The 27,773-nt window shown below is 45.1% G+C and overlaps 1 protein-coding gene across 1 annotated transcript in view; it reads right to left on the bottom strand.

Annotated features, from left to right (window-relative positions):
- SMC4 (structural maintenance of chromosomes 4) overlaps window positions 1-27,773 on the bottom strand; it is a 164,083-nt gene that overhangs the window by 48,116 nt on the left and 88,194 nt on the right. The window contains exons 11-17 of the mRNA XM_073578967.1: window positions 10,082-10,315; window positions 9,380-9,565; window positions 5,996-6,157; window positions 5,674-5,899; window positions 5,411-5,490; window positions 5,176-5,328; window positions 4,379-4,505 (exon numbers count right to left, since the gene is read on the bottom strand). Of these exons, the coding sequence (XP_073435068.1) occupies window positions 4,379-4,505; window positions 5,176-5,328; window positions 5,411-5,490; window positions 5,674-5,899; window positions 5,996-6,157; window positions 9,380-9,565; window positions 10,082-10,315 (1,168 nt within the window). The remainder of the gene's footprint in view (window positions 1-4,378; window positions 4,506-5,175; window positions 5,329-5,410; window positions 5,491-5,673; window positions 5,900-5,995; window positions 6,158-9,379; window positions 9,566-10,081; window positions 10,316-27,773) is intronic.

Genomic DNA, 27,773 nt, shown 5'->3' on the forward strand with positions numbered 1-27,773 from the left:
ATTCCTGAGGCTCAGTCCACCTCATCAAGCGTGCATATGATAACAATGTAAACAGTAATCTAGCAGCAGCATATATATATATATATAAGGCAATCCTTCATGAGGTTTTAAAATCACGTCCCCTCAATACGCCTTAATTCCTCATGTGGCAAGAAAAAATATCACAATGCAATTGCCCTTTCCAGAATGTCAGGATATTATATAGACGGACTGTGCTAAAAAATACTCCCGATAATAGTGCAGGAGACCATGAAAATTCATGTAAGAAATAACACAGCAGTGGCTCAGCATTACACAAATCAGACATATCTCCGTCTCAAAGGGTTAACATTGTTCATTGCAAGAAATGCCACATGACGTCTGTCAAAAACAATGTGCAGCGTATACTTATCAGCCATAGATGCAGACAGGAACCCGGAGATATGTCTGAGGGCGTTATTAGGGACTCCGACGTTGAGCTGGGGCGCCACATCGCCAACTAGGGTGCCAAGGTACCAACCTCCGGGGTCAGGAAGGGCCTTATTAGGGTGAAGTAGCTTTTTTTGCCCTTTATCTTGTGAATTATTCAACTGTCAGGATTTGACTTGCATCCTTGACCCCCTGTGTATTTGGGTAATTTTACCATTATATGCTTTTTAGTGATTGAATTAAAAGTTAACTTTTAGGGATTATTCCTTTTCTGGTTCTGCACGAACACTCAGGTAACCCTAAATGAAGGTCAATGGACACAGGTGGCTGAATTGAAGGAATTGCTTAACCACCCATTTACCGTGACTAAAAAAATTACAAGCTGAGGATTTAACTCCTGGCATTTTCAAAAGGGAGTGGAAGAACTTGCTATTTTGCCTGCCCCAAAGAGGTTTAATCGCAGATGACATTTCTGCTTCAATGAAACGGAGAGAGACACAGCTATTGAAAAATAAATTTTTTCTGGCAGCTGTTTATGTGGACCCAAGTCATCGTATATTGCTTGATGATCAACAGCTTACTAAAGGAAAAGAAGCTCTGATTGAGGTAGCAGTTAGGATGAGTGGCCTACAGGAGGACTGCCAGGTGCAAGAGGACTTGGGTCCTGACAGTGCTACTGCTGCCATATCTTCATCCTCATCAGATGAGGAGCTTGACTTTGACAAGTATTTGGATGACATGGAGCAGGCAAAGCGTTGCCGCAAGGAAAAAGATTTCACTCTGTCTCCTATAGCAAGCAGATTGACCATATTTCAGCAAAATGTTTCACTTGCTCTCAAAGAAATAGAAAAATTCAACCGTTCATCAAAACTGACTGTGCATGAGGCAATTCCTTTATACCCGGAAATTGTTAGAGATGTGGCTCATGTGGTTACGGCTTTGCCTCCAACCCAAGTTAGTGTAGAGAGGTTGTTCTCTGGCCTTAAAATTATTAGGTCAGATTTGAGGTCATCTATGAAGAAGGATCTGATGGAGGCAATTCTAATTCTTAGAACGAATTCATAGACTGCACAAATGTTATTTAGTATATCTTTGTTGAAAACGTTTTTTTGCCACTTACATAGTTTATTACATATTATATATATATATTATACTATACATATACATAAATGTTTCACTTAAATATAAGCAATATATGTGGGAGTCGTGGAGTCGGTGTAAGGGAAATTGAGGAGTCGGAGTCGCAGGTTTGGCTTACCGACTCCACAGCCCTGGTGACCGCGAACCTTAGATATTGCCAATGAGATGGATGGATGGGTACATGGTGATAGTCCTCTTGGAGATCTATAGTAGCCATGGCCAAGTCTTTTCCGATCAATGGTATCGTGGTGTTTATCAATTTCATCTTGAAGCGTTGGTACCGGGCATGTTGGTTCAGCTTCTTTAGGTTGATGATGACCCGGTATTTCCCACTTGGCTTTTTTACTAAGAACAGCCGGGAGTAGTGGCCTTGACCCTGCTCAGATTCTGGAACTGGTGAGATCACCGCCGATGACAGCATCTTTTGGAGTTCTGAATGCAGAACTTTTTGAAGTCTTGCCGAAGGAAGATGTGTTACTTCCAGGTTTTGAGGAGGGCTGGAGGAGAATTCTATTTTTACTCCCCATCTGACAGAGTCCAGGATTCTTCGATCGGTGGTCATCTTCTGCCAACTCGGGAAGTAGTCTGCGATTCTGCCCCCTACCTGCTTGGCGTCATTTCTTATCTCTGTCTGAGCGGGAGTCGTGAAAAATATTCCTGCCTCTTCCGCCTTTTGGGTAGCTCCATCGCCATGCTTTCCCTTTACCCCTGTATTGAGGGGTTTGAACGTGGGGTGGGTGATAGGGCTTTTTCTTGGGTGGTTTCGGCTCAGGAAGATTTTTCTTCTTGTCGGTCACGTTATCTAATAGTTCGTCCAGTGCCGGACCAAATACGTATTTGCCCTTGAATGGAATAGAGCATGTTTTTAATAGGATATCTCCACTCCACATTTTCAGCCATAAGGCCTTTCGGGTGGTGTTGGAAAGCACGCAGATGTTCTTGCCACAATACGGACCGATTCTGCCGAGGAGTCCGCTAAAAAGGCTGCTGCCTTCTGTAGAAGCGGTAGAGAAGTTAGAAGATCTTCCCTCGGAGTTTCTCTTTTTATATGCTGGAGACAGAGGTATAGGGTTCTAGTTACACAGGCCGATGCCGCGTTTGTTTTTAAGGAAGTTGCTGAGGCTGCCCAGGACTTCCTCAGTAGACTATCCATCTTTCGGTCAAGCGGGTCCTTGAGCTGCGAGGAGTCCTCGAAGGATAGCATAGTTTTTTTTTTAGCTACTCTGGCTACCTGGATATCTACTTTTGGAATCTCAGTCCAAGGTTTCGCGGCCTCTTCGTCCAGGGGATACCGATCCTACATTTCGCCTGGGATACTTAGCTTCTTTTCTGGGAGTTCATATTCTTCCAAGATTAGACTCTGGATATTATCATGGATAGGAAAAAACATTTTCTTCCTGGACATCAGGCCTCCAAATAGATCATCCTGCACAGAGCGGGATGGTCTATCTTCTTCTACTCCCATTGTGTTCCTGACTGCTGAGAGTAGTTCTTCCATATCGTCTGAGGAAAAGAACCTTTTCTTAGCGTCCTCTGTCTGGGTTGGTGTTAACCCTCTTCCCTCCAATCCGCTGAAGCCGATGACTCTGGTTCGGAATCTGAGATGTCCTCAGGGGCAGATTTCCTCTTCCTTGAGCCCTCCCCCCCCCCCAAATGACTGGGAGAAGGTAGCCAGAGACGACTGGATTTCCTGCCGCATCATCCCTCTTACTTCCTCTATCAGGGATGGTTGTTCCTCCCGGACGATTTTTGCCGTGCATTGCTGGCACAAGGTTTTTTTTTTATAACTGGAGGGGAGTTTTTTCCCTACAGATGGCGCATTTGCGGCTTGTAGGTTTTTCTTCCGTTTTTGTTGTAGGATCCTTGTCTCCCTGAAAGAGAGAAAAGGAGGGCAGCCCCTAAGGATGGGTCCTAAACCAAAAAGATGTATACCCTTTTCCAAGTGTACTCACTGGGCCAGGGTTTGTGCTGGGCTCTGCAGAAGCAGCTTTGAGGGAAGACGCATCCATCATGCAGACGTTAGTCCTACCTTATGGAGTCTTCCATCAGGGTCCTTAAATAGGAACCGAGATCCAGCGTTTCCTTACCTCATCCAATCAGATGAGGTCGCTCCCCCTCAGTTACTGGTGTCACCTGTTCATATTTTTTTTTTAAATTTCCCACCAAGATGGTGGTGCTTTCCACTGTGGAACGCAAGGTGGAAGTGACGTCGCGCCTTCGGACCCTCCGGTGAACGTCACTTCCTGTGCATGCCGCTCGGATAGAGACGAGCATGTGGCGCGCGGGGGGAGCAGATCCTGGGCTGGGGAGCTACGGGAGGCCCCCAGCCCGACTCACCATCCAGCATTGCCGGAGCGCCGGAGGATGGTGCGGGTCCCGCCAGCGGCGGGAGCAGCGTCTGAGGAGGAAGGTCCAGGATGATCGACCCCGGCTGCCCGGCTCACAGGTAAGAAAACACCGGGATCTCACTGGCCCCATCCACGGAGCACACAGAACCTCTTCATCCCTATTAGGGACAGGGAAAACACTGGGGATTAGAGGAAGGGGAGGGCTATTTAACCTCTTCTTTCCTGTCCCTAATTAGGATGGGGAGGCAACCTCCTGTGTGCGGTCGTGGAGGGGATTAGAGAAAAAAGTTACGGCTCTGGGAAGAAGGGGAGCGAAAAACGAAAACAGCTCCAAGGGGTTAAAATATAGCCATCTCCTGCATTCACATACACATTTCAGCACACCTACATATATACATAAACTTACAGATCAGACTCCAACCACATAAAATTACAGAGGTTCTTGACTAAGAATATGCTAGCACATCTATGGCCACAAATACCTTTTCGAAATGTTTCCAATGCTTTTTCCATTTGACTCTGCTGCTTTTTGTCTGGTGCAGTCGTGGTTACATTGACCTCAAACTCTTTAACTTGTGCTTTCAGGTGTACTTCTTGTTCAGAAAGGCTCTGAAAGGTAGCAAAAATGTCACACTCAGTAGACTTTAATTTTAAAGGGGTTGTCCACCACTACTGACAACTCCTTCTTAATCCCCATGTTTCCACCCAGTAAAATAACACCTATACTCACCTCTGCTGCTGGCTTTCCTGGGGAGTGCATAACATTATTAAGTCACTTCATCCCTCTGATCAATCAGCGCGCGCTGGCTTCACTCTCCCCTTCTACTGATGTAATGGACATCTGGAGGAAGTGAGAGCTGTAGCTGCTCTCACTGCCTCAGATTTGTTTGAAGGAAGGGAAAGTGAAGCTAGCACTGATTGGCTGATTTAGTGATGTAAGAATAACACACGAACAATGGGAGAGTCAGTGCGGACACTACAGGACCAGTAATGAAAAATAGTATAGGTATTCCTTCACTGGGGTGGGGTTATGGGGACGTAGGGATTGAGAAGGGGTTTGCCCGAGTAGCAGACAACCCTTTTAATTTCTAATATAATGGTAAAATAATCCACTAATTTACACACATGCTCATAGTCATAAAACACTTGGTCCAATTTCATAAACCCAACACACGAGGTATCCATGTAATAACAGGGAGAACAAACAATATGCCTTGAGGTTTAAATGCAGGATGTTATAACCATCAAACAAACATGCTGCTTAATTTTCCATATTTACCTGCAGATTGGCAGTGTACTTCTGAAATGTATTTTTCATCTCTCTGGTTAACGGACGCAGTTTAGCCAGCTCTTCCTCAAGACGTACCTTGCGATCTTGCATAGCTGCAGCTTTCTCAGTGTCTGATTTAAGCTTAGCCTCCATCTTTTGAAACTAAACACATTTTTTTCTAATGTAAATGTGTTTTAATAACTAAAGATCACACAATATAAACATTTGGATGACAAATTCTAACCTGGTCCTCCGAAAATTCAACAACGACAGAATTTCCCATTCTACCTTTCATCACTTTGCCACCACCGCCAGTCATTGTACCTGGGAAATAGCCACAAAATCCAATTTATTTTACTCCATGCTTTTAAAAGATTCCAAGTTTTCTTAAGATAATCTTTTTAAAAACTTTAAAAATGTAAGGATAAACTATAGACTTCCTCAGATATCACAAGGATTCAAATCAACTATTTAGGCTTTGACAAATTAGTAGAAAGACAAAATTACCAGACTGCTCTATTATCTGGCCTTGTAGAGTCACCACTCTCCATCTCTTGTCTTTCTGAAAGGCTACTCTGGTTGCCTGATCCAAATTATCTGCAACAAGTGTATCCCTTAACGCAAAGTAGAAAGCCGGTCTTATGTGATCGTCTTTAACTTTCACCATGTCAAACAAGCGAGGAATGTTCTCTGGAGTCTGAATAGCATTTATTTTTTTTTCCCAAACCTTCATCTACAAAAAAAAAAAAAAAAAAAAAAAAAAAAAAAATCATTAATTTATAATGCAGACGTGAATGGAAGCTTCTTTTATTTTGCAGGTTAATACTACCTTGTCTAAGCCAATGAATGTTGCAACGCCAACATTTTGCTTCTTTAGGAAATTAACACACTCTTGTGCTGTATCAATAGTATCCACAACAATATTATCAAGGGCTCCGCATGAGGATGAAATTGCAACATCATATTTTTCATTAATTGCTCCAAGGTCACCCTAGTGGAAAATTAGTAATAATTAGTTGAAAGAAAAACACAGCAGACCTTTTTAAGTTTAAGTGTAATCTGGGCATTAACAAACGTAAACCAACCTTATAAAAAGTTTGCTTAACCCCTTCATGACGCAGACATTTTTCGTTTTTGCGTTTGTTTTTCGCTACCCTTCTTCTCAGAGTCATAACTTTTTTACTTTTCCGTTAATTAAGCCATGTGAGGGCTTGCCTTTTGTGGGACAAGTTGTTCTTTTGAACGATACCACTGGTTTTACAATATCGCGTACTCGAAAATGGGAAAAAAAATTCCAAGTGCGATAAGATTGCAAAAAAGTGCAATTCCACAAATGTTTTTATGGTTTTTTTTTTACCATGTCCACCAAATGCTAAAACTAACCTGCCATTATGATTCTCCAGGTCATTACAGTTCATATACATCAAACATGTCTAGGTTCTTTTTAATTTAAACAGTGAATTAAAGAAAAACCAGTTTGTTGAAAAAAAAAAAAATTGTCTTTTCGGAGACCTGTAGTGTCTCCATTTTTCGTGATCTGGGGCTGGATGAGGGCTTTTTTTGCTGCCGTTTTTAACGGTACCATTTCATCGTAGATACGATCCTTTGATCACTCGTTATTGCATTTTATTGCAATGTTGCATAGACCAAAAAAAGTACACTACCGTTTAAAAGTTTAGGGTCACTTAGAAATTTCCTTATTTTTGAAAGAAAAGCACAGTTTTTTCCAATGAAGCTAACATGAAATGATTCAAAAATACACTCTATACATTGTTAATGTGGTAAATGACTATTCTAGCTGCAAACGTCTGGTTTGTAACGCAATATCTTCATAGGTGTATAGAGGCCCATTTCCAACAACCATCACTCCATGGTACTTTGTGTGTTGTTAACTGTGTACTACTCCCTTCAGAGAGCACAAACAGGCTCTAACCAAAGTAGAAAGAGAAGTGGGAGGCCACACTGCACAACTGAGCAAAAAGACAAGTACATTAGAGTCTGTAGTTTGAGAAATTGATGCCTCACAGGTCCTCAACTGGCAGTTTCATTAAATAGTACACGCAAAACGCCAGTGTCAACGTCTACAGTGAAGAGGCGACTCCAGGATCCTGGCCTTCAGGGCAGAGTGGCAAAGAAAAAGCCATATCTGAGACTGGCTAATAAAAGGAAGATTAATATGGGCAAAAGAACACAGACATTGGACAGAGGAAGATTGGAAAAAAGTGTTATGGACAGACGAATCCAAGTTTGAGGTGCCTTGGATCACACAGAAGAATATTTGTGAGACGCAGAACAACTGAAAAGATGCTGGAAGAGTGCCTGACGCGATCTGTCAAGCATGGTGGAGGTAATGTGATGGTCTGGGGTTGCTTTGGTGCCGGTAAAACGGTAGATTTGTACAAGGTAAAAGGGATTTTTAATAAGGAAGGCTATCACTCCATTTTGCAACGCCATGCCATACCCTGTGAACAGCGCTCGATTGGAGCCAATTTCATCCTACAACAGGACAATGACCCAAAGCACATCTCCAAATTATGCAAGAACTATTTAGGGAAGAATCAGGCAGCTGGTATTCTATCTGTAATGGAGTGGCCAGCGCAGTCACACGATCTCGACCCCATTGAGCTGTTGTGGGAGCAGCTTGACCGTATGGTACGCAAAATACGCCCATCAAGCCAAATCAACTTGTGGGAGGGGCTACTGGAAGCATGGGGTGAAATTTCTCCAGATTACCTCAGCAAATTAACTGCTAGAATGCCAAAGATCTGCAATTCTGTAATTGCTGCAAAGGGAGCATTCTTTGATGAAAGAAAAGTTTGAACGAGAAAATTATTATTTCAAATAAAAATCTTTTTTTCGAATCTTGTCAATGTCTAGACTAGATTTTAAATTCATTTGGCAACTCATTTCATTAATAAAAGTATGCGTTTTCATGGAAAACACAATTCTCTGGGTGATCCCAAACTTTTGAACGGTAGCGTAATTCTGGCATTTTGAATTTAATTTCACTACGCCGTTTACCGATCGGATTATTTTTATATCTTGATAGATTGGGCGATTCTGAACGTGATACCAAATATGCATTTTTTTTTGTTTTATTTTGAATGGGGGATGATATGAACTTTTATTTTTTACTTTTCACTTGCTTCAATAGTCTCCATGTGAGACTAGAAGCTGCGATAATCCAATCGCCTCTGCTACACACAGGCGATGATCAGATTGCTTGTGTGTAGCAGAAATGCTTACTTGCTATATGAACACCGACCGCTGGGCGGCACTCATAGCAATCCAGGAATGACAACAACAGGAGTTTGCTGCTGACCGCGGGTTTGTTATGCCAACCCGCAGTCATGTGACATGGTTGTCGATGGGCGGGATTAGTGACGCGCTTCGGCACGATCACATTAAATGCCGTTGTCAGAGACTGACAGCGGCATTTAATAGGTTAATAGCCGCGGGTGGATCGCGATTCCACACATGGCTTTTAGGGGCACGTCAGCTGTTCAAAACAGCAGACATATGCCAGGTAAGATGTGGGCTCAGCTCCGGAGCCCACATCAAAGGGAGAGACACGACATGCGCTGTACACGTAGGACGCGAAGGGGTTTAGCAGGTAAGTTTTTGACGCATTGTCCTAGATGGGATGAGGGGGGGGAGCAGTGAGGAGCAGCTACTGTCACAATGAATTACAAGTGTTCTAAAGATAACAGAAGGGCACTGGGCATCTCATCTTCACAGTTTATGAATGCAGGGACAGTATAAACTTTAATTTTTAATCTCCCCAGAGTACCCCTCTTTAAACAAATCTGTAGTGTCTTTTCTTATAATGGTTGTGCCATTCCTCTAATGCTGATCTGAATAAATTTGGCAATTCAATGTTACTATTTGAGGTTATGTAAATACGTACTAACACTGTCCAATCAGTGCTGAGTGTAGGGACATACCCGTTATGAATAAATTGACAGCTGTGTTTCTAAGTGTCTAGTAGGAATAATAGGGAGATGACACAGTTATAGGAAAATATACTTAAATTATTCCATGTGAATACATGTAACCACTAAAACATTCAGATTAGAAGAGCTGACAGAGCCTCTTTAAATTGTGTATGTGAGCACTTGCTGCAGGAAACAGACTGAAAGGTCTATATTACATATAGATTAGTAGGGAAATCATTTAAAAGGGCTCAGTGACACCACAAACAATAGAAACATACCAATCTCCCATAGATGCCTGGGATTTTTCCCAATTTCTTCTGCTGAATCAGAGCATCAAGGACTTTTCCTCTACTGCGATTTGCAGACAAAGAACTTCTTGCTTCTTCCACTTTTTGACGTATGACTTTGACTTCATTTTTTACAGCCAATTCTTCTTGCGCAAGTGATTCAAGCTCACTCTCTTTCTGTAATTATACATTTAGGAAAAATAAAAAAATATTCAAGTCAGAATACAAATTCAGACCCTAATCACGTGAAAGAAAAATTAATGACATTTTCTAATAAAAAAAAATAAAAATAAAAAAATAAAAACATATGGTCAATCAAATAGATGCTTAAAAGGGTTGTCCGGTCCAAACAGTCTGCAGTCACTCTATGTGCACTGTGGGGATTCACTGGGTTCTGACCCGGGAATGAGGGGTATGCAGGAGTTATACATAAGGGCGTGGCCTTTGCTCGATACAAGTGTATGGAGAGTGACGCTGTGCCCACTGGCAGGGAGTATGTATAACCCATACATCCCCTCTTGTCCCAGGTCTGAAACCAGCAAATCCCCACAGCACACTGTGCATGCGCTTCGGGAATTCACAAGTCTACAGTCACACAAAGTGACTGCAGACTTATCAAATTGGACCGGACAACCCCTTTAAAAATTCTTGGAACTTTCCAGCAGGTTTGTTGTTGCTTACAAACATACATACCTTTGTAAGTTCTTCCTCTGATTTGGGAAGCCTTATGTCCAAATCTTTGATTGCGGTTTTTCTTTCTTTCAGTGTGGATGAAGCAATGTTTAATGCTTCCTTAGCCTTGTTAAGCTGGGACAATGCTGTATTATGATGGCTCAAATAAATGTCCAGCTCAGACTGCGCAACATCCATCTTTGAACGGGTTTCGTTCACACTCTTGTTTAGCTCCATCAGTTCTCTCTCTTTTACCTACATGGCAACATTGGAGATTAAAACAAACATTAAAACACAGTGGTCGTTTCAGAAGTAGCCATTAAAAGAAATAACTAAAACGTTATTACCATCTTAGCAAGTTATCACTTAACCACTGCTGAGACTCCCAAGTATAAGGATATGTGCACATGTCGAGTATTTGCTGCTGAATTTTCTGCATCAAAAAGTGTTGGTAAGAAAAATGCTGCATAGTCTAAGCACGGACACATTTTTAAGTGGTTTTTTCCTATTTATTTGAATAGGTGAAAAACACTTCAAAACGCAGAAAGAAATGACATACTAAGGATAAAAAAAAACAAAAAAAAACACGCTCTGATGGTTCAAATCTGCAAGGAAAAAAAATGAGCAGCATGTAGCCTGACATTTCAGAAATTTCATTTCCTTTGCGGAGATTGAGAACAGAATTCTTTTTTTACCCTCCGAAAAGTGCACGCCAAAAACGCAGAGAGTGAACAAGCCCTCAGGCTCAGAAGTGCCCTCTGTCAAAGGAGTAATGCTCACATATGGGAGCTACATGTTATTGTTAATGGGACTGCTGGAGTTAGCTCTGCGGTGTACTATGCTTAACTAAAGGATTGTGAAGGTTGTGGTAGTTGAACTTCAGACAAATTAGTAAGTGATGACCTCTCAGGAAGAAAGATGACAGGTTGGGGCTGTGATTTATCTCCATTCAGAGGCTTCAGTGGCATCAGGTGGTGACACAGGGACTTTTATTAATGTAAGCTAAAAGTTTAAAATATTATACGCACACAAATTATTTTGTAGACTTATTTATAATTTGATTAGGTTAGTGAACTTCCCTGACATTGTAAAGTGGAGGGGTCATGATCACGAATTGTAATGCACTAGGGTGGGATAGGGAGGTAATAATCTATTGTTAGTGTCTCTCTGCAGTGTGTATTCTACACACACGGATCTGCTACATGCACACATGGCTCTAACACATGCACATAGACCCACACACAGCTCGGTTACATGCATATTCACACACACCTTGCAGTTCCTGATTGGGACCTAAACGGAGGCTGCAGGAGTTGAACTGCTGCAGGATTTTAACCCAAGCAGCTTCAGATCATGTGAGGAGTCACATGACCTGGAACGCCCTGGTATTACTTGTGCAGAAGGTCCTTCAGCTTCACAACGCCTTCAGCCTGCATTCTTGTCGGTAAGGCTTCTTTCACACATCAGTTTTTTTATAATCAGTAACAATCCGTCAAAGTGCGTAAAAAAACGGATCCTTTGAAGATTGTAAAAAACTGATGCACCAGTTCCGTTTTCTTGACGGATCCGTCAAAGCAGCAGCTTTTGAAATTTTAAAGGAACAGAATTCAAGGGAGAGGGAGAAAGAAAACGAGAGAGAGAAAACGAGAGAGAGAGAGAAAACGAGAGAGAGAGAAAACGAGAGAGAGAGAAAACGAGAGAGAGAGAAAACGAGAGAGAGAGAAAACGAGAGAGAGAGAAAACGAGAGAGAGAGAAAACGAGAGAGAGAGAAAACGAGAGAGAGAGAAAACGAGAGAGAGAGAAAACGAGAGAGAGAGAAAACGAGAGAGAGAGAAAACGAGAGAGAGAGAAAACGAGAGAGAGAGAAAACGAGAGAGAGAGAAAACGAGAGAGAGAAAACGAGAGAAAGAAAACGAGAGAAAGAAAACGAGAGAGAGAAAACGAGAGAGAGAAAACGAGAGAGAGAAAACGAGAGAGAGAAAACGAGAGAGAGAAAACGAGAGAGAGAAAGCGAGAGAGAGAAAGCGAGAGAGAGAAAGCGAGAGAGAGAAAGCGAGAGAGAGAAAGCGAGAGAGAGAAAGCGAGAGAGAGAAAGCGAGAGAGAGAAAGCGAGAGAGAGAAAGCGAGAGCGAGAAAGCGAGAGCGAGAAAGCGAGAGCGAGAAAGCGAGAGCGAGAAAGCAAGAGAGAAAGCAAGAGAGAGAAAGCAAGAGAGAGAAAGCAAGAGAGAGAAAGCAAGAGAGAGAAAGCAAGAGAGAGAAAGCAAGAGAGAGAAAGCGAGAAAGAGATAAAAGAAAGAGATAGAAAGAGAAAGAAAGAAAGAGACAGAGAGAATTTTTATGTGCCAGAATGGCTGTGGGGGTTAAATTAAAGGAAGATAAATTGTTCCGGGCATGCTCAGTTTGAAAAAACGGAATCCAGCGACGAATACTGTCTTTTGACGGACAGCAATGGATCCTGCGCCCATAGGCTTCCGTTATAGCCAACAACCGATAGCGCTGGATCCGTCGCTCTCCGACTTTTCGATGTACACAAAAAAAAAAAAGTTACTTTGTCCACTGTCTCCGGCCGACGGACAAAGAATTTATTTATGACTGATGAAACGGACGGCCATCTGTCACAATCTGTCGCTAATACAAGTCTATGAGAAAAAAACGGATCCAGTGGCATCATTCACTGGATCAGTTTTTTTTTTTCCAAAAAAGGACGGATTGTGACGGATGGCAAAAAACTGATGTGTGAAAGAGGTCTAAACTTCCTCTCCTCTTTGTACTGATCACAAAGATCGGTGCAAAGCAGAAAAGACAGCAGCTCTATGATCAGGGAGGATGCAGTGTCAGTGTTCTCCTCCATCACAGAAAGCCTGTCTGGAAAATGTGGTATATTTATGTGATTCTACTACTACAAAATGTCTAGCAAACTTACTGGAAGCTCAGCTACAGGGAGAAAATGAGAATGTATTCTCGCTGTAGCCGCTTCAGGCGGTTGTAACAGTCACCAACAGTGAGCATGCTGTAATCACTCATCTGCACTGCAAACATACAATGCAGAGCAGCCAATCAACGTGCAGAGGATCGAGGCATGTGCTTTGTGACATTCACCTGCAGATTAGCACTATATGTGCCGCTAAATAACATTTTTTGAACAGGTTCTCTTTATCCCCTTCTGACATTGGGTGTAACAATACGTCTTGTGCCTTAATGACCAGGGAAGAATTATTACATCATGGCGAGCTGATTCTAACAGTGGACACCTGGCACTCAGTGCCATGGGCGGTCCTGCACTTTAAACCCCAAATGCTGTGATCGAACACGATCACATCATTCCAGGAGTCGGCAGAGGGATGACAACCTCTCTGCCCTTGGATCGGTGATGCAGAGTGCCAATCATTGCCACGGTGAATCGATGTCATGATGACATTTGGGTCACTAGAGCTAGGAAAATTGCTTGATCATGCACCGTGCATGATCAGCAGCTTTCTCTGTCAGTGCAGAGCCAACAGTTTGAATAGCATAGGGATCAGCCTGCAAAAAATGATAGTCCCATAGTGGGACAAAGAAATTTTTTTTTTTTTTTTACAAGAATTGTAAAAATATATATTAATAAAAGTCAAAAACTTGTACCCACAAAAATATTTGCATGGGAAAAAAAACCTAAACATTTGTTATCGGCGCATCTGGAACAACATGACCTATACAACTGTCCCACTAGTTAACCCCTTTAATGAACACCATAAAAAAATAAGGCAGAAAACAATGCTTTATCACACCGAACAAAAATTGGAATAAAACGCGATAAAAAAGGATATACCGTATTTTCCGCTTTGTAAGACGCACTTTTTTCCCCCAAACTTGGAGGGAAAATGGGGGTGCGTCTTTCAAAGCGGACATGCCTTACAGGGTGTAGGCCGCAGGGGTGTCCGGGTGTCTCCGGCAGTGCTGTGGGTGTCTCCGGGTGCCCAGCCGTGTCTCCACGTGCCCAGCGATGTCTCCGGTTCCCATCTCGGGGCTCTGCCAACATTTTGCGACAGGCCAGAGCCCCGGGGCTCTCTCTCGGCTTCCTCTCAGAAATCTCATCTCTCGAGATCTCAGTCCCTAGATCACCATCAGCGCATGTGCCGCACCCGGCGGCGGCCGCCATATTGCCGGAGTCAATACAGAGGGAACCGAGAGAGAGCCCCGGGGCTCTGGCCTGTCGCAAAATGTCGGCAGAGCCCCGGGATGGGAACCGGAGACACCACTGGGCACGTGGAGACACGGCTGGGCACCCGGAGACACCCCCAGCACCGCCGGACACCCCTGCGGCCTAGAGCCCCGGGCTGCTGCACAGACCCCCCTTGGCAGCAGCACAGACCCCCCTTGGCAGCACAGACCCCCCCTTGGCAGCAGCACAGACCCCCCCCTTGGCAGCAGCACAGACCCCCCCCTTGGCAGCAGCACAGACCCCCCCCTTGGCAGCAGCACAGACCCCCCCCTTGGCAGCAGCACAGACCCCCCCCTTGGCAGCAGCACAGACCCCCCCCTTGGCAGCAGCACAGACCCCCCCCTTGGCAGCAGCACAGACCCCCCCCTTGGCAGCAGCACAGACCCCCCCTTGGCAGCAGCACAGACCCCCCTTGGCAGCAGCACAGACCCCCCCTTGGCAGCAGCACAGACCCCCCCTTGGCAGCAGCACAGACCCCCCCTTGGCAGCAGCACAGACCCCCCCTTGGCAGCAGCACAGACCCCCCCTTGGCAGCAGCACAGACCCCCCCTTGGCAGCAGCACAGACCCCCCCTTGGCAGCAGCACAGACCCCCCCTTGGCGGCAGCACAGACCCCCCCTTGGCAGCAGCACAGACCCCCCCTTGGCAGCAGCACAGACCCCCCCTTGGCAGTAGCACAGACCCCCCTTGGCAGTAGCACAGACCCCCCTTGGCAGTAGTGTCAAGGTGAAAATATATTTTCTTATATAACTTTTATACTTTTATACTGTGAAACAATACGTTTTTCCTAATTGCTTGCTAATGCAAATGTAACTGTATTAAAGATGGCTGCCAGTGTTCACTTTCACTTAAATTCAGTGTCTAAAGAGTTAAGTTTCATTTCTCCTAAAAAAAGATAACTCAGGAATGTGAAGAAGAAGTAACCATCGGGAGACTTTTTGACGAATCAGAGAGAGACTGGACACTAGATGTATACTGCATAAACCCCGCCTAATGCACGCCTTCCCCTAACACTCAATATAGTATTGTGTATTTGTAAATAAAGCCAGTTGTTGTACTGCTCCTGACAGGTGTGGATGCGGGACATTAGCTAAGACTGAATCAGCTGCGTGTCTGAGTCATTCTTAATTGGTACCAGATGTTTTGCGCTCGCACAATGATTTGGAATGACTGGTGAATGAGGATTTATTGTCGTTTACGACCCCGACAATTTGGCGCCCAACGTGGGGCGTGGACAGTGATCCGAGGCTCCTCTGGACCCATGCCTGGATGTCTGTGGATGATACCTGTAGTGGCTGACCTCGAGGACTGATCACCCTCCAAAACACGGTAAGTGAGATCATATACACTGTATGTGTCACACTTGCTAGTGTCTCAGCCGTTATTGGTTTGTCTGTGGTCTCCTTGGGTCTGAGGGGTGACCGGTCGAGTGGTGAGACTGAGTGCGATCCTGTGCCACGCTCTGAACCAGCAACTGAGAGACGTCGCATTCTGCGCGTCCTCGTGTACACCACACCTCCTCCACCGGTCATTGTACTCCATTTAACCACCCTACCCATGACTATTGTCTAGTAGTGAAGTGGAGTGATAAATTGAGCTAGTTGCAGATTGTGGGGCAACTTAGAGGAAGGGATAGGAGACGCAGCCTCTGTGATATTGTACCAGCTAGGTAATTAAGACGTCCCGAGAAGGGACCACCTGTATTTCTGTGGAGGGCTCTCACTAGGAGACCGCCTCCCGACTGTTGGAATATCGTGGCAGGATAATCTGTTAATCACTGCTGTTCAAGGTTAGGGAAAGGAAATATTGAGCGCGAGGCTCTTTTCCTAGTACGTCGAACGTGAGGCTCCGTACTGTGGAACATCAGTGTTGATATCGCTACCAGTGGTTTTTCTGCAGAGAACCATAGTATTCTGTAAGAGTCATGCTGCGTATCTTAAAGCAGAAGAAGTCTGTGCCCCACAAGTTAGATGAGGATGCTGTGGAGGTCAAGGCAATAGTAGCGTCACGGGAAGGCAAGAAGGCAGTCAAGAATGTTGAGAGATTGTATAAGCATGTAGGATTGCCCTCGTCAGGGAGATTACAGCCGGCTATGTGGCATAATCTCATAGAGAACAAACGAGGCATGTTGAAAGATAAAGGATTGTTAGAACAAGCACAAGCTCATCTGCGAGTTGCGCGAGGCTTGAAGAATGAAGGATGGAAAGAGATTGATGGGGAAGGAGGATCAGACAATGCGGAACCTGTGTTTGGTTATAAAATGCCTTTGAACTGTGATCTTATAGATTGTAAAATGGCCGCCGTGCCACTGATGATGAAAATGCAGTCCCAACCACCGCCCTATAATGGCGACAAGACGAGCTCTCCAGAAGCGTGGGTGTGTCCTGTTTGTGGCGTGCAGAATCCAACCTGGGTGGAAACCTGCCGTGTGTGTGGGGCGGGCCATCCTTGGGGTTCCGCCCAGACCATGGACGGAAGTGGGGCATGCCACGCCTCCACCGGCAGCCATCTTGGTGCACCCGGAATTCCTCCCCAGCCACTATGTCCGCTGGTAACACTTTCCGGCGAGTACTATCAGGGACCACCACTTCCTGAGAAACCTCCGGCACCGACCGATGCTGTTCCCACCTCTAATGTTCCTGTTTCTGTTCCGGCCTCTGGGCCTAGTCTCCCGGTGCAACCCACTGTGATATTTGTAAATACACCTGGTCAAGGTCCCTTCACTCTTGATGCCCTGACCGGCAGTACGGCTTTCCGGTCCGTAATGCGTATGAGGCGCCAAGCTATCGGAGATGATGAGGGATCAGAAGATTCTGACAATCAGGTTGCTACAATTCCCCCTGCCCCGCCACTGCTATTAGGTCCGTTCGAATCCCCCCGGCCCGGAAGGAGCCCACTACCTACCCCTCTCAACAAATCCTCTAGGTTGCCCCATGACCCTGAAATCTGGTTCCCCTGTCATTCACGCTATTACATCACACCTCAGGGCTCCCAGGTTCTTTTCTCAGTGGGGTATGGGGACATAGTTACCCACCAGGTAGGAGCCATAGTGAACCCAGCTAACTCTACCCTGTCGCATAGAGGTGGTTTGGCCCAACAGATAGCTAAAAAGGGAGGCCCAGCCATAACCCAAGAGTGTCAGGCCTACCTTACCAATTATGGCCCCTTGCATCCAGGAGACGCTATGTCCACCCAGGGAGGGAATTTGCCCTGTGATATAGTGTTACACACTGCAGGCCCTATATATGCTTACAGGACACCCGAGCATTGCCGTACAATATTGCAGACCGCCTTACAGACAGTGCTTATCTTTGCAGGACGGCTAGGGAGAGATACACTTCCTCGTAGAACTTTGGCTATACCATTGATATCTTCAGGACTCTTTGGATACCCACTGGGCCCCTGTATGAAGGAACACGTTGAAGTCATCAAGAATTGTCTCCAATCAACCCCAGATCTCGATTTACAAGAAGTTAGGATCGTCTGTTACCATGAATCCGGATTAGAGGGCATCATGCCCTTGGTAGCTGAATACATGATACCACTGATGCACACAGGTATAAAGCCCCTGGATGAGGTAATACCCACAGCACCCCCAACTGCCCCGAAGGATGAGGCAGTGACACATGACGAAGAAGAAGAAGGGCTGAAGCTGAAATACAAACCCTTCACTCCGGTACAAATTGATGCTATTGTTAACAAGTTACCTGACCCGGACAAATTTCCCATGCAGTATGTAAGGAAACTGGAACAGACTAGGAGCATCTACGGGGCTACATGGTCTGATCTATCAGGCATCACCTCAATCAAAGCCTCCGAATATTTTCTCCCCACCATCATGAAGGAATTGGACCCCACTAAAGCAGGACCTCTCAACAAGTTCAAGTCTGGAAAGGAGTTTATCGCTCAACTCACAAAGTGGGCCCAGGATCGTCTCTGTGACGAAGCAGGATCAATTTAGGATATACAACAAGAATCTGGTGAAGCTGTGGAGAAATACGCTGCCAGACTAACTATGCAGTTTGAAGACTTGGGTTATTCAACTCATGTGAAGACGCAGGCAGCCTTGTTGGTCCGTGCTTTTATTGATGGTCTGGAAGATCCACTGAAGGATAAGGTCATGAAGCTTCGTCCCGAATTACCTGATGGTCCCCTAAAACAGGCCCTCACTGTTGTGAAGAGTTATCAGAAAATGCTTCAAAGGGAAGAAAAAGAAGCAGAAAAGGAAGCAGAGAAGGAAGCACAGAAGGACAAAGGCAAGAAGAAACCAGCCATGTATATGGCAGAAGCCTCAGAAGTACCTGTTATGGTGTATCAGGCTCAGGATCGGTATGGATCACCACGCTTGAGGCCGAGAGGGTCCCAGGGCCAAAACTACAGGGACAGACCAGTTCGTGATGACCAAGGGAGACCTCTGTGTTGGGAGTGTGCCAGCCCTGGTCATATGAGAAGAAGTTGTCCTCGCAGGGGGCACCCTCAGAGACCTCTTCCTCCTCCACACTCATGAAGTTCAGGCCAACCGGTGCCCACTTTTCCCGCCACCTGTACTTCCTCGTCTTGTGGTACAGTGACCCTGGAAGTGGACAATCAACCTCTCAAGTTCTTAGTGGACACTGGGGCGGCCACCTCTGTTATCTCTTCATCTCAGCTGCCTCCTACAATCTCCCTGTCTTCAGATTTCCTCACATGTATTGGAGTTGAAGGTCAACAAACCTCATCACCACTCACTGTTCCCGTCCCAGCTGGCCCATTCTCTGGTGTCTTTGCCAAATTTCTGGTGTCTGAAACCTGCCCCGTCAACCTTCTAGGAGCTGACCTCCTTCAAAGGCTTCACGCTACCATCATCTTCGGTGATCAAGGGATGGAATTGCAATTACAAGATCCTGCCTCACAACAAGGCACTGAAGATCGTTGTGTCCTTAAGGCTTTCCCTCTGATGATGACTCTGCAAACGACACCTTCCCCGGATTTGCCCAATCTACCTACCACTCTGTGGTCAACTGGACCTGAGGATGTGGGTCTGCTCAAAGTGCCTCCAGTAAAAGTCCACCTCAAACCTGGGCACCCATACCCCAGACTACCTCAGTATCCGCTTAAGGCTGCCCAAGAGCGGAGCCTTGGAGTTCAGATTACCTCCCTATTACATTCTGGAGTGCTAATCAGATGTGTTTCACCCTGTAACACACCCCTGTTTCCAGTGAAGAAGAAGACAGCTCCTGGAGACCCTCCGAAGTACAGACTTGTACAGGACCTCAGAGCAGTCAATTCAGCCACCATCTTGGAAACTCCTGTGGTACCCAACCCAAACACCTTGCTTTCTCAAGTGCCTACTTCAGCAACACTCTTCACCGTTATTGACCTGGCTAATGCTTTCTTCAGTGTCCCGCTTCATGAAGACTCACAGTTTTTATTTGCCTTCACGTTTCAAGGATCTCAGCTGACCTGGACCAGGACACCACAGGGTGCCCAGAACTCCCCTAACCAGTTCACTCATGCTATGAAGATGACCCTGGATCCGTGGGTGTTACAGAATCTTCATGTCACGCTTCTCCAGTATGTTGATGACCTACTCCTCTGTGGAACTGAAGAGAATCTGTTTGCTGCTTCTGAGTCCTTGCTCCTTTTTCTTCATTCTGCCAACTGCAAAGTCTCAAAGGCCAAGGTCCAGTGGTGCAAAGAGAAAGTCGTCTTCCTCGGACACTGCATCTCTCAAGGCTCGAGACACCTCACCGAGGACAGAAAACATGCAATCGAGGATATCCCTTATCCAAAGACATACTCTGCTATGCAGTCTTTCTTAGGACTCATTACCTACTGCAGACAGTGGATTCCGGATGCTTCAAGACTCATGCAACCTTTGTATGATTGCCTCAAGACTGGAGGACCGGACTGGGATCATGCTGAAAATCCGTATATCTATGCTCAGCAAAAGGACTGTTTCCTGGCTCTCTAGGAAGCTGTTGTCAGCGCCCCTGCTCTGGGTCTCCCTGACTACACTCAGCCGTTTCATCTCTTTGTTTCAGAATCTGAAGGACATGCCTCTGGTGTGCTGGCACAGAAACATGCTGATCGTTTCCGTCCTCTGGCCTACTACTCAGCCAGGCTAGACCCTGTTGCCAGAACTGCTCCTTCCTGCCTCAAGGCTGTGCATGCAGCCCATGTTCTTCTGGATAAGTCTGCTGACATAGCACTTGGTCATGACTTGGTCATTCAAGCTGGACATGATCTCTCTGCTGTCCTCCAACAAACATCTCCTAAGCATCTAACGAGCCAAAGACATCTCAGACTTCAGTGCTCTCTACTTCTGCCCTCCAACATCACCTTCCAGAAATGTACTACCATCAACCCAGCCACTTTGCTTCCACATTCTAGGGGGGAGTTCCCTGACGGGTATAAGGACTTACCAGACGGGAGGTCACCTGATGACCCGCATGACTGTGTAAAAGCACTGGAACAAGAAGCCTCTGCACCACAAAATGTGGTAACTCAAGAACTTCTCAACCCTGATTTGCAACTATGGACTGATGGATCTCGATTTGCAGACTCTTATGGCAAGTTCCACACTGGATATGCGGTCACCACTGAAACAGAAGTCCTTCTGGCTGAAGCCTTGCCACCTCACCTTTCGGCTCAAGAAGCCGAACTTGTGGCCCTACAACAAGCATGTTATCTAGCAGAAGGGAAGACGGCCAATGTCTACACTGACTCAAGATACGGCTATGGAATCTGTCACGATTTTGGATTCCTGTGGAAGTCCCGAGGGTTCATTACGGCTACAGGAACCCCTGTTAAACATGCACTAAGGATTAAAGCCCTGATGAAGGCATTGGAGCTACCTGTACAAATTGCGGTGATCAAGGTCAAAGCTCACGGGAAAGTCAATTCGAAGGAGACTAGAGGAAACCATTTAGCAGATCAAGCTGCCAAAGCTGCTGCCATAAAGAATGTCTCAGCAAAGTGGGAAGAAGAAGAAACAGCACCAGAAAAACCCTGTTGGGAAGGCACTGATACACCTGTGATGCCTGTGCTTACCAGAGCACAAACAAGAGAACAGGCAACCAAAGAAGCTACCCAAGCCGAAGAAGAACGAGACTTTGAGAAGTCCGAAGCAAGAAGAGGGAGTTGATAGAAGACATGGAAATGGAATACCCTGCCACCGGATCTGTCTGGAAGCCAGCCCGACCACCTGAAGAGAGATTGTGGGAAGAACAAAAGTTGACCTCTAAAGAAGAAAAGAAGCAGTGGGAAGCTGCAGGAGCCATTCATGGGAATCGTAGTTCTGCCGGACAATACCAATTTCCTAGACTCTATAAGGTGGATGGGAAACCCTGTCTACCCAAAAGAATGTATCCAGCCGTTGCAGCATGGGCTCATGGATCAACTCATCGAGGAAAGAACCAAGCTCTGGCCTGTATCAAGAAGCTCTACTGGGCCCCAGGAATCTCTACCACTGTCACAGCCTACTCAAGAGCCTGCCCAGTCTGTGCCATCTGTAACCCAACAGCCACCGCCAAGGTTCCACTTCAGCATCTTGCCAAACCAGACTACCCTTGGCAGAGAATCCAGGTTGATCATATTCAGATGCCCAAGTCAGGAAAGTATGAGTATGTCCTAGTGGCTGTGGATATGTTCTCAGGATGGCCCGAAGCCTACTCAGTGACCAACATGACTGCCAAAACTACAGCTAAGAAGCTCATCACTGAAATTTCGTGCAGATTTGGAATTCCCGAAGTTGTTGAATCAGATCAAGGCCCAGCCTTCACTGCCAATGTCTACGAGGAATTGTGGCACATGTTAGGGACAGATTTGGGTCTGCACACCCCCTATCACCCCTCCAGTTCAGCCAAAGTTGAGAGAATGAACTCCACAATTAAGACCCAGTTGCTTAAAATGAGCCAGGACCACCCACTCCCATGGCCAGATTTGCTCCCCGTGGTCCAATACCATATCAGACACACCCCACAGGGAAAACACGGCCTGACTCCCTTTGAGATTCTTTTTGGTGCTCCACCTAAAATAGGAGACATTAGGCCACAAGAGTTGTCTGAGACAAATGATAAAGTTGTACAATTTGTGATTGCATTGTCTAAGGAACTGTCTAACACCCACTCTACAGTTTCTGCTTCTCTTCCAGAATCCACAGGTGACGTGGTCCATGACTTTGTGCCAGGAGATCTGGTGTATGTGAAAAAGTTTGTGCGCAGAGATTGTCTCCAGCCGAGATTTGAAGGACCCCACACGGTGATCCTGGTCACCCCCACTGCAGTAAAACTTGAAGGAAAGAGCACCTGGATTCATGCTTCACACTGTAAAAGAGACCGAACCAGTGTTTAGTCACAGTAGTGACTGAAGGGAAATGTTGCTGTTGTTTTTGACCTTGGGACTGGGGGCCATCCTCGCCCCTACCTCTTCGGCCCCTATTGTAAATAAGAATTCTGGTCCCTTTATTCTCTGGGTAAACCTGACAGCCCCGGTGAATATCTGGCGATTTGATTTCTGTGATGTAGTCAAGTGCCTTGAGACTGAACGGGTGGTAGAGGGGATCATCCAGTTCTATATGTGTGTTACCAGACAAGACAACAATAATTGTCATTATTGGACAGATGCTGCCTGGAGTACGGGGAATGATTGGGGATATAAACCTAGCGAAGCCATGTTCCCCAAGGATGGGACGGGTAGGAGTCTTCGTGAGAGAATGCATCTAACAGCCCTTCTGCAACCATTTAGGGGCTGTAAATGGGGTAGAAGCTGTCACCCCCTTCTCCTAAATCTTGAAAGCCCTCAATCTGCTGATCTGCAGACGTTCGTACTAGGAAGGCATTATAATTATGTATTTAGTGCTGGACCTTATGCGTATTTAGGCCATATACGGCTTCAGGATATTAGCTTCAGACCAACCAAGGCCCCCGTTACCAGTACACCTAAAATAGGCCCAGGTGAGCGTTTGCAAAATGTAGTTAATGAAGTGATCCCCATTCCAGGTCTCAGTTGGCAAGAGGTTTTCTCCATAGAAACACAAAGCCCCAAGGAAAAATTTGTGGTTAGAATGGGTGAGGTACAATGTAAAAGTCCAGAATATCTCTGTAGGATGTATTGCTTGTGCTGCTGCGAATACACACCTATACACACATGCATTGCTTTTCCCTGATGACAACACCACTGCCTGTGTCATGAATTTGTTGAAAGGTTTGAAGCCCACTGATTGCCCAGATTACGTCCCACTAATTCATAAGGAACCCAAACTAAAGGTCCCAGGAGAAGTAACTGTATTAGCTGACAATTACACCTGCTATAATTCCCACGACACCACAGGTACACCAGTAGGGATCTTCGAGACAGGTTTCTGCAAAGAGAATAGTTCTCTAGATACTGACTTGTTAATCAAACATACACAATATATGTATTGGTTATGTGGAGATGGTAAGCTCCGTCCTAGGTTGCCAAATGCCTGGACAGGCCAATGCACCCTTGTTAAACTAGCTATGCAGTTCAAGATTCTACCCTGGGATCCAAAGATACCTGATGAACCTACCAGGAAAAGGAGAAGCCTCGATCAGCTCCATATGAGTTATGAAGAAGATCCACTAGTATATATTGATGCTATTGGAGTGCCAAGGGGGGTGCCTGACCAATTTAAAGCCCAGAACCAGATCTATGCTGGCTTTGCTTCTATAATCCCACAGGTGCAGATTAATAAAAATGTTGAATGGATCAATTACATATATTACAGTGAACAAAGGTTTGTCAATTTCAGCCAAGATGCCTTCCAAGGTATAGTTGAAGAATTGGGCCCTAACACTAGAATGACACTCCAAAATCGACTAGCCCTTGATATGATATTAGCTGAGAAAGGAGGAGTTTGTGGGATGGTGGGAGAGGAGTGTTGTACCTATATCCCTCAGAACTCTGGAGTGAATGGAAAAACCATGATAGCCCTTAAAAAGATAACTGGGTTAGCAGCAGAATTGAAAACTAATGCTGGAGTAGACACATCTTTCTTTTCCGGCTGGTTGGGTGGACTCAAGGGATTCCTTCAACAAGCTTGTATAGTACTGATTGCCCTCCTTGTAATTGGATCGATAACTCTTTGTTGTGTTATTCCCTTGTATAAAAAGGTTATTGCCAAAGCAACTCCGACTGGCACCTTCCTCAATCAAGAAGTAGACCCACCAGAGTACGATGGTACTGATCTAGGGGAGATCCCTAAGTATATTCCCCTCAAGAGAGTAGACAAAACCCCCCATTCTCAGATGATGTTAAGAGACTTAGTTTAGGGACAGCAGGAGAACTCCATGTGAGGTTAGTGAAGGGTTCAGCTGCCTGGAGGCCTCTCGCTAGGGGAGAGCTTCTGAGGTGTCTGGATGAAGAAATCCACCTCCCCTTTTCCCATCGCATGGACAGTCTCGAAGGATCTTTCATTAAGGGAAAAACTTAGTGTTTAGGGGGGATTGTCATGGTGAAAATATATTTTCTTATATAACTTTTATACTTTTATACTGTGAAACAATAAGTTTTTCCTAATTGCTTGCTAATGCAAATGTAACTGTATTAAAGATGGCTGCCAGTGTTCACTTTCACTTAAATTCAGTGTCTAAAGAGTTAAGTGTCATTTCTCCTAAAAAAAGATAACTCAGGAATGTGAAGAAGAAGTAACCATCGGGAGACTTTTTGACGAATCAGAGACTGGACACTAGATGTATACTGCATAAACCCCGCCTAATGCACGCCTTCCCCTAACACTCAATATAGTATTGTGTATTTGTAAATAAAGCCAGTTGTTGTACTGCTCCTGACAGGTGTGGATGCGGGACATTAGCTAAGACTGAATCAGCTGCGTGTCTGAGTCATTCTTAATTGGTACCAGATGTTTTGCGCTCGCACAATGATTTGGAATGACTGGTGAATGAGGATTTATTGTCGTTTACGACCCCGACAGTAGCACAGACCCCCCTTGGCAGTAGCACAGACCCCCCTTGGCAGTAGCACAGACCCCCCTTGGCAGTAGCACAGACCCCCCTTGGCAGTAGCACAGACCCCCCTTGGCAGTAGCACAGACCCCCCTTGGCAGTAGCACAGACCCCCCCTGGCAGTAGCACAGACCCCCCCTGGCAGTAGCACAGACCCCCCCCTGGCAGTAGCACAGATCAGGGCTGTGGAGTCGGTGCTCATTTTGGTGGAGTCGGTATAAAATGGACCGACTCCTAAAATATATAATAAATTGGTTACAGTAGTTCAATGCAGAATGTGCAGAATATTTTTTCATAGGAATTTGGGAAAGTTATGAAATATCCTAAAAATGGCTGTTCTATTCCTGATCTAAGGCTACATTCACACAGCGTTTTTCCTGCGTTTTTTGAGGATATGTTTTTCAGTTGCAAAAGCAGATCAGCTTTTTAAAAAACCGCATCACCTGAAAGGTTTTTGAGCTCATAGATAATGTTTACAATAGCAAAAGCAGATTAGAAATCTGCTCTATCCATTTATCCATATCTGTCTATCCATATCATATCTGTACCAAAAAGAATGAAAGCCGGATAGCACACAGACTAACACTCCTTTTTTTTAGCACCAGTCAGGTACACCTCATAGCTGCCCAAAAGGACGCCCAGGACAGGCATTGTTCGCCTTCAGTAACACATCATCATTTGATAGTTGGAATAAATAGACTGCATTCATCACCACATCTTCTTAAGGTGCAGGCTTTATTTTCAAGTGTAGGGGTCACTCTGAAGGCATCAAAACTATGAATTAACACATGCGGAATTATATAATTAACAAAAAAGTGTGAAACAACTGAAAATATGTCTTATATTCTAGGTTCTTCAAAGTAGCCACCTTTTGCTTTGATTACTGCTTTGCACACTCTTGGCATTTTCTTGATAAGCTTCAAGAGGTAGTCACCGGAAATGGTTTCCACTTCACAGGTGTGCCCTGTCAGGTTTAATAAGTGGGATTTCTTCAGGTTTAATAAGTGGGATTTCTTGCCTTATAAATGAGGTTGGGACCATCAGTTGTGTTGTGCAGAAGTCTGGTGGATACACAGGTGATAGTCCTACTGAATAGACTGTTAGAATTTGTATTATGGCAAGAAAAAAGCAGCTGAGTAAAGAAAAACAAGCGGCCATCATTACTTTAAGAAATGACCGTCAGTCAGTCCGAAAAATTGGGAAAACTTTGAAAGTGTCCCCAAGTGCATTGGCAAAAACCATCAAGCGCAACAAAGAAACTGGCTCACATGAGGACCGCCCCAGGAAAGGAAGACCAAGAGTCACCTCTGCTGCAGAGGATAAGTTCATCCAAGTCACCAGCCTCAGAAATCGCAGGTTAACAGCAGCTCAGATTAGAGACCAGGTCAATGCCACATAGAGTTCTAGCAGCAGACACATCACTACAACAACTGTGAAGAGGAGACTTTGTGCAGCAGGCCTTCATGGTAAAATAGCTGCTAGGAAACCACTGGTAGGGACAGGCAACAAGCAGAAGAGACTTGTTTGGGCTAAAGAAAACAAGGAATGGACATTAGACTAGTGGAAATCTGTGCTTTGGTCTGAGGAGTCTAAATTTGAGATCTTTGGTTCCAACCACCATGTCTTTGTGCGAAGCAGAAAAGGTGAACGGATGGACTCTACATGCCTGGTTCCCACCGTGAAGCATGGAGGAGGAGGTGTGATGGTGTGGGGGTGCTTTGCTGGTGACATTGTTGGGGATTTATTCAAAATTGAAGGCATACTGAACCAGCATGGCTACCACAGCATCTTGCAGCGGCATGCTATTACATCCGGTTTGTGTTTAGTTGGACCATCATTTATTTTTCAACAGGACAATGACCTCAAACACACCTCCAGGCTGTGTAAGGGCTATTTGAACAAGAAGGAGAGTGATGGGGTGCTACGCCAGATGACCTGGCCTCCAAAGTCACCAGACCTAAACCCAATCGAGATGGTTTGGGGTGAGCTGGACCGCAGAGTGAAGACAAAAGGGCCAACAAGTGCTAAGCATCTCTGGGAACTCCTTCAAGACTGTTGGAAGACCATTTCCAGTGACTACCTCTTGAAGCTCATCAAGAGAATGCCAAGAGTGTGCAAAGCAGTAATCAAAGCAAAAGGTGGCTACTTTGAAGAACCTAGAATATAAGACATTTTCAGTTGTTTCATACTTTTTGTTAATTATAACTCCACGTGTTAATTCATTGTTTTGATGCCTTCAGAGTGAATCTACAATTTTCATAGTCATGAAAATAAAGAAAACTCTTTGAATGAGAAGGTGTGTCCAAACTTTGGTCTGTACCGTATGTATGTAATCGATATTATACAGTGTATTACATATTTACAATTTATTACAGTTGTGTGTTCTAAAGTTGTATTCCAATAAATATATATTATGTTCTATCTAAATATCCTGATTATTGTATCATAGAAATGATTAAATGTCTGATGTTCACATTGTACTACAATAAATTTTTCACTTAAATATAAGCAATATATGTGGGAGTCGGAGTGGGTGTAAGGGAA

This window comes from Dendrobates tinctorius, unplaced genomic scaffold, assembly GCF_039654945.1.
Source record: "Dendrobates tinctorius isolate UK_male_01 unplaced genomic scaffold, ASM3965494v1 ptg000060l, whole genome shotgun sequence".
In the NCBI taxonomy this organism is placed as follows: domain Eukaryota; kingdom Metazoa; phylum Chordata; class Amphibia; order Anura; family Dendrobatidae; genus Dendrobates; species Dendrobates tinctorius.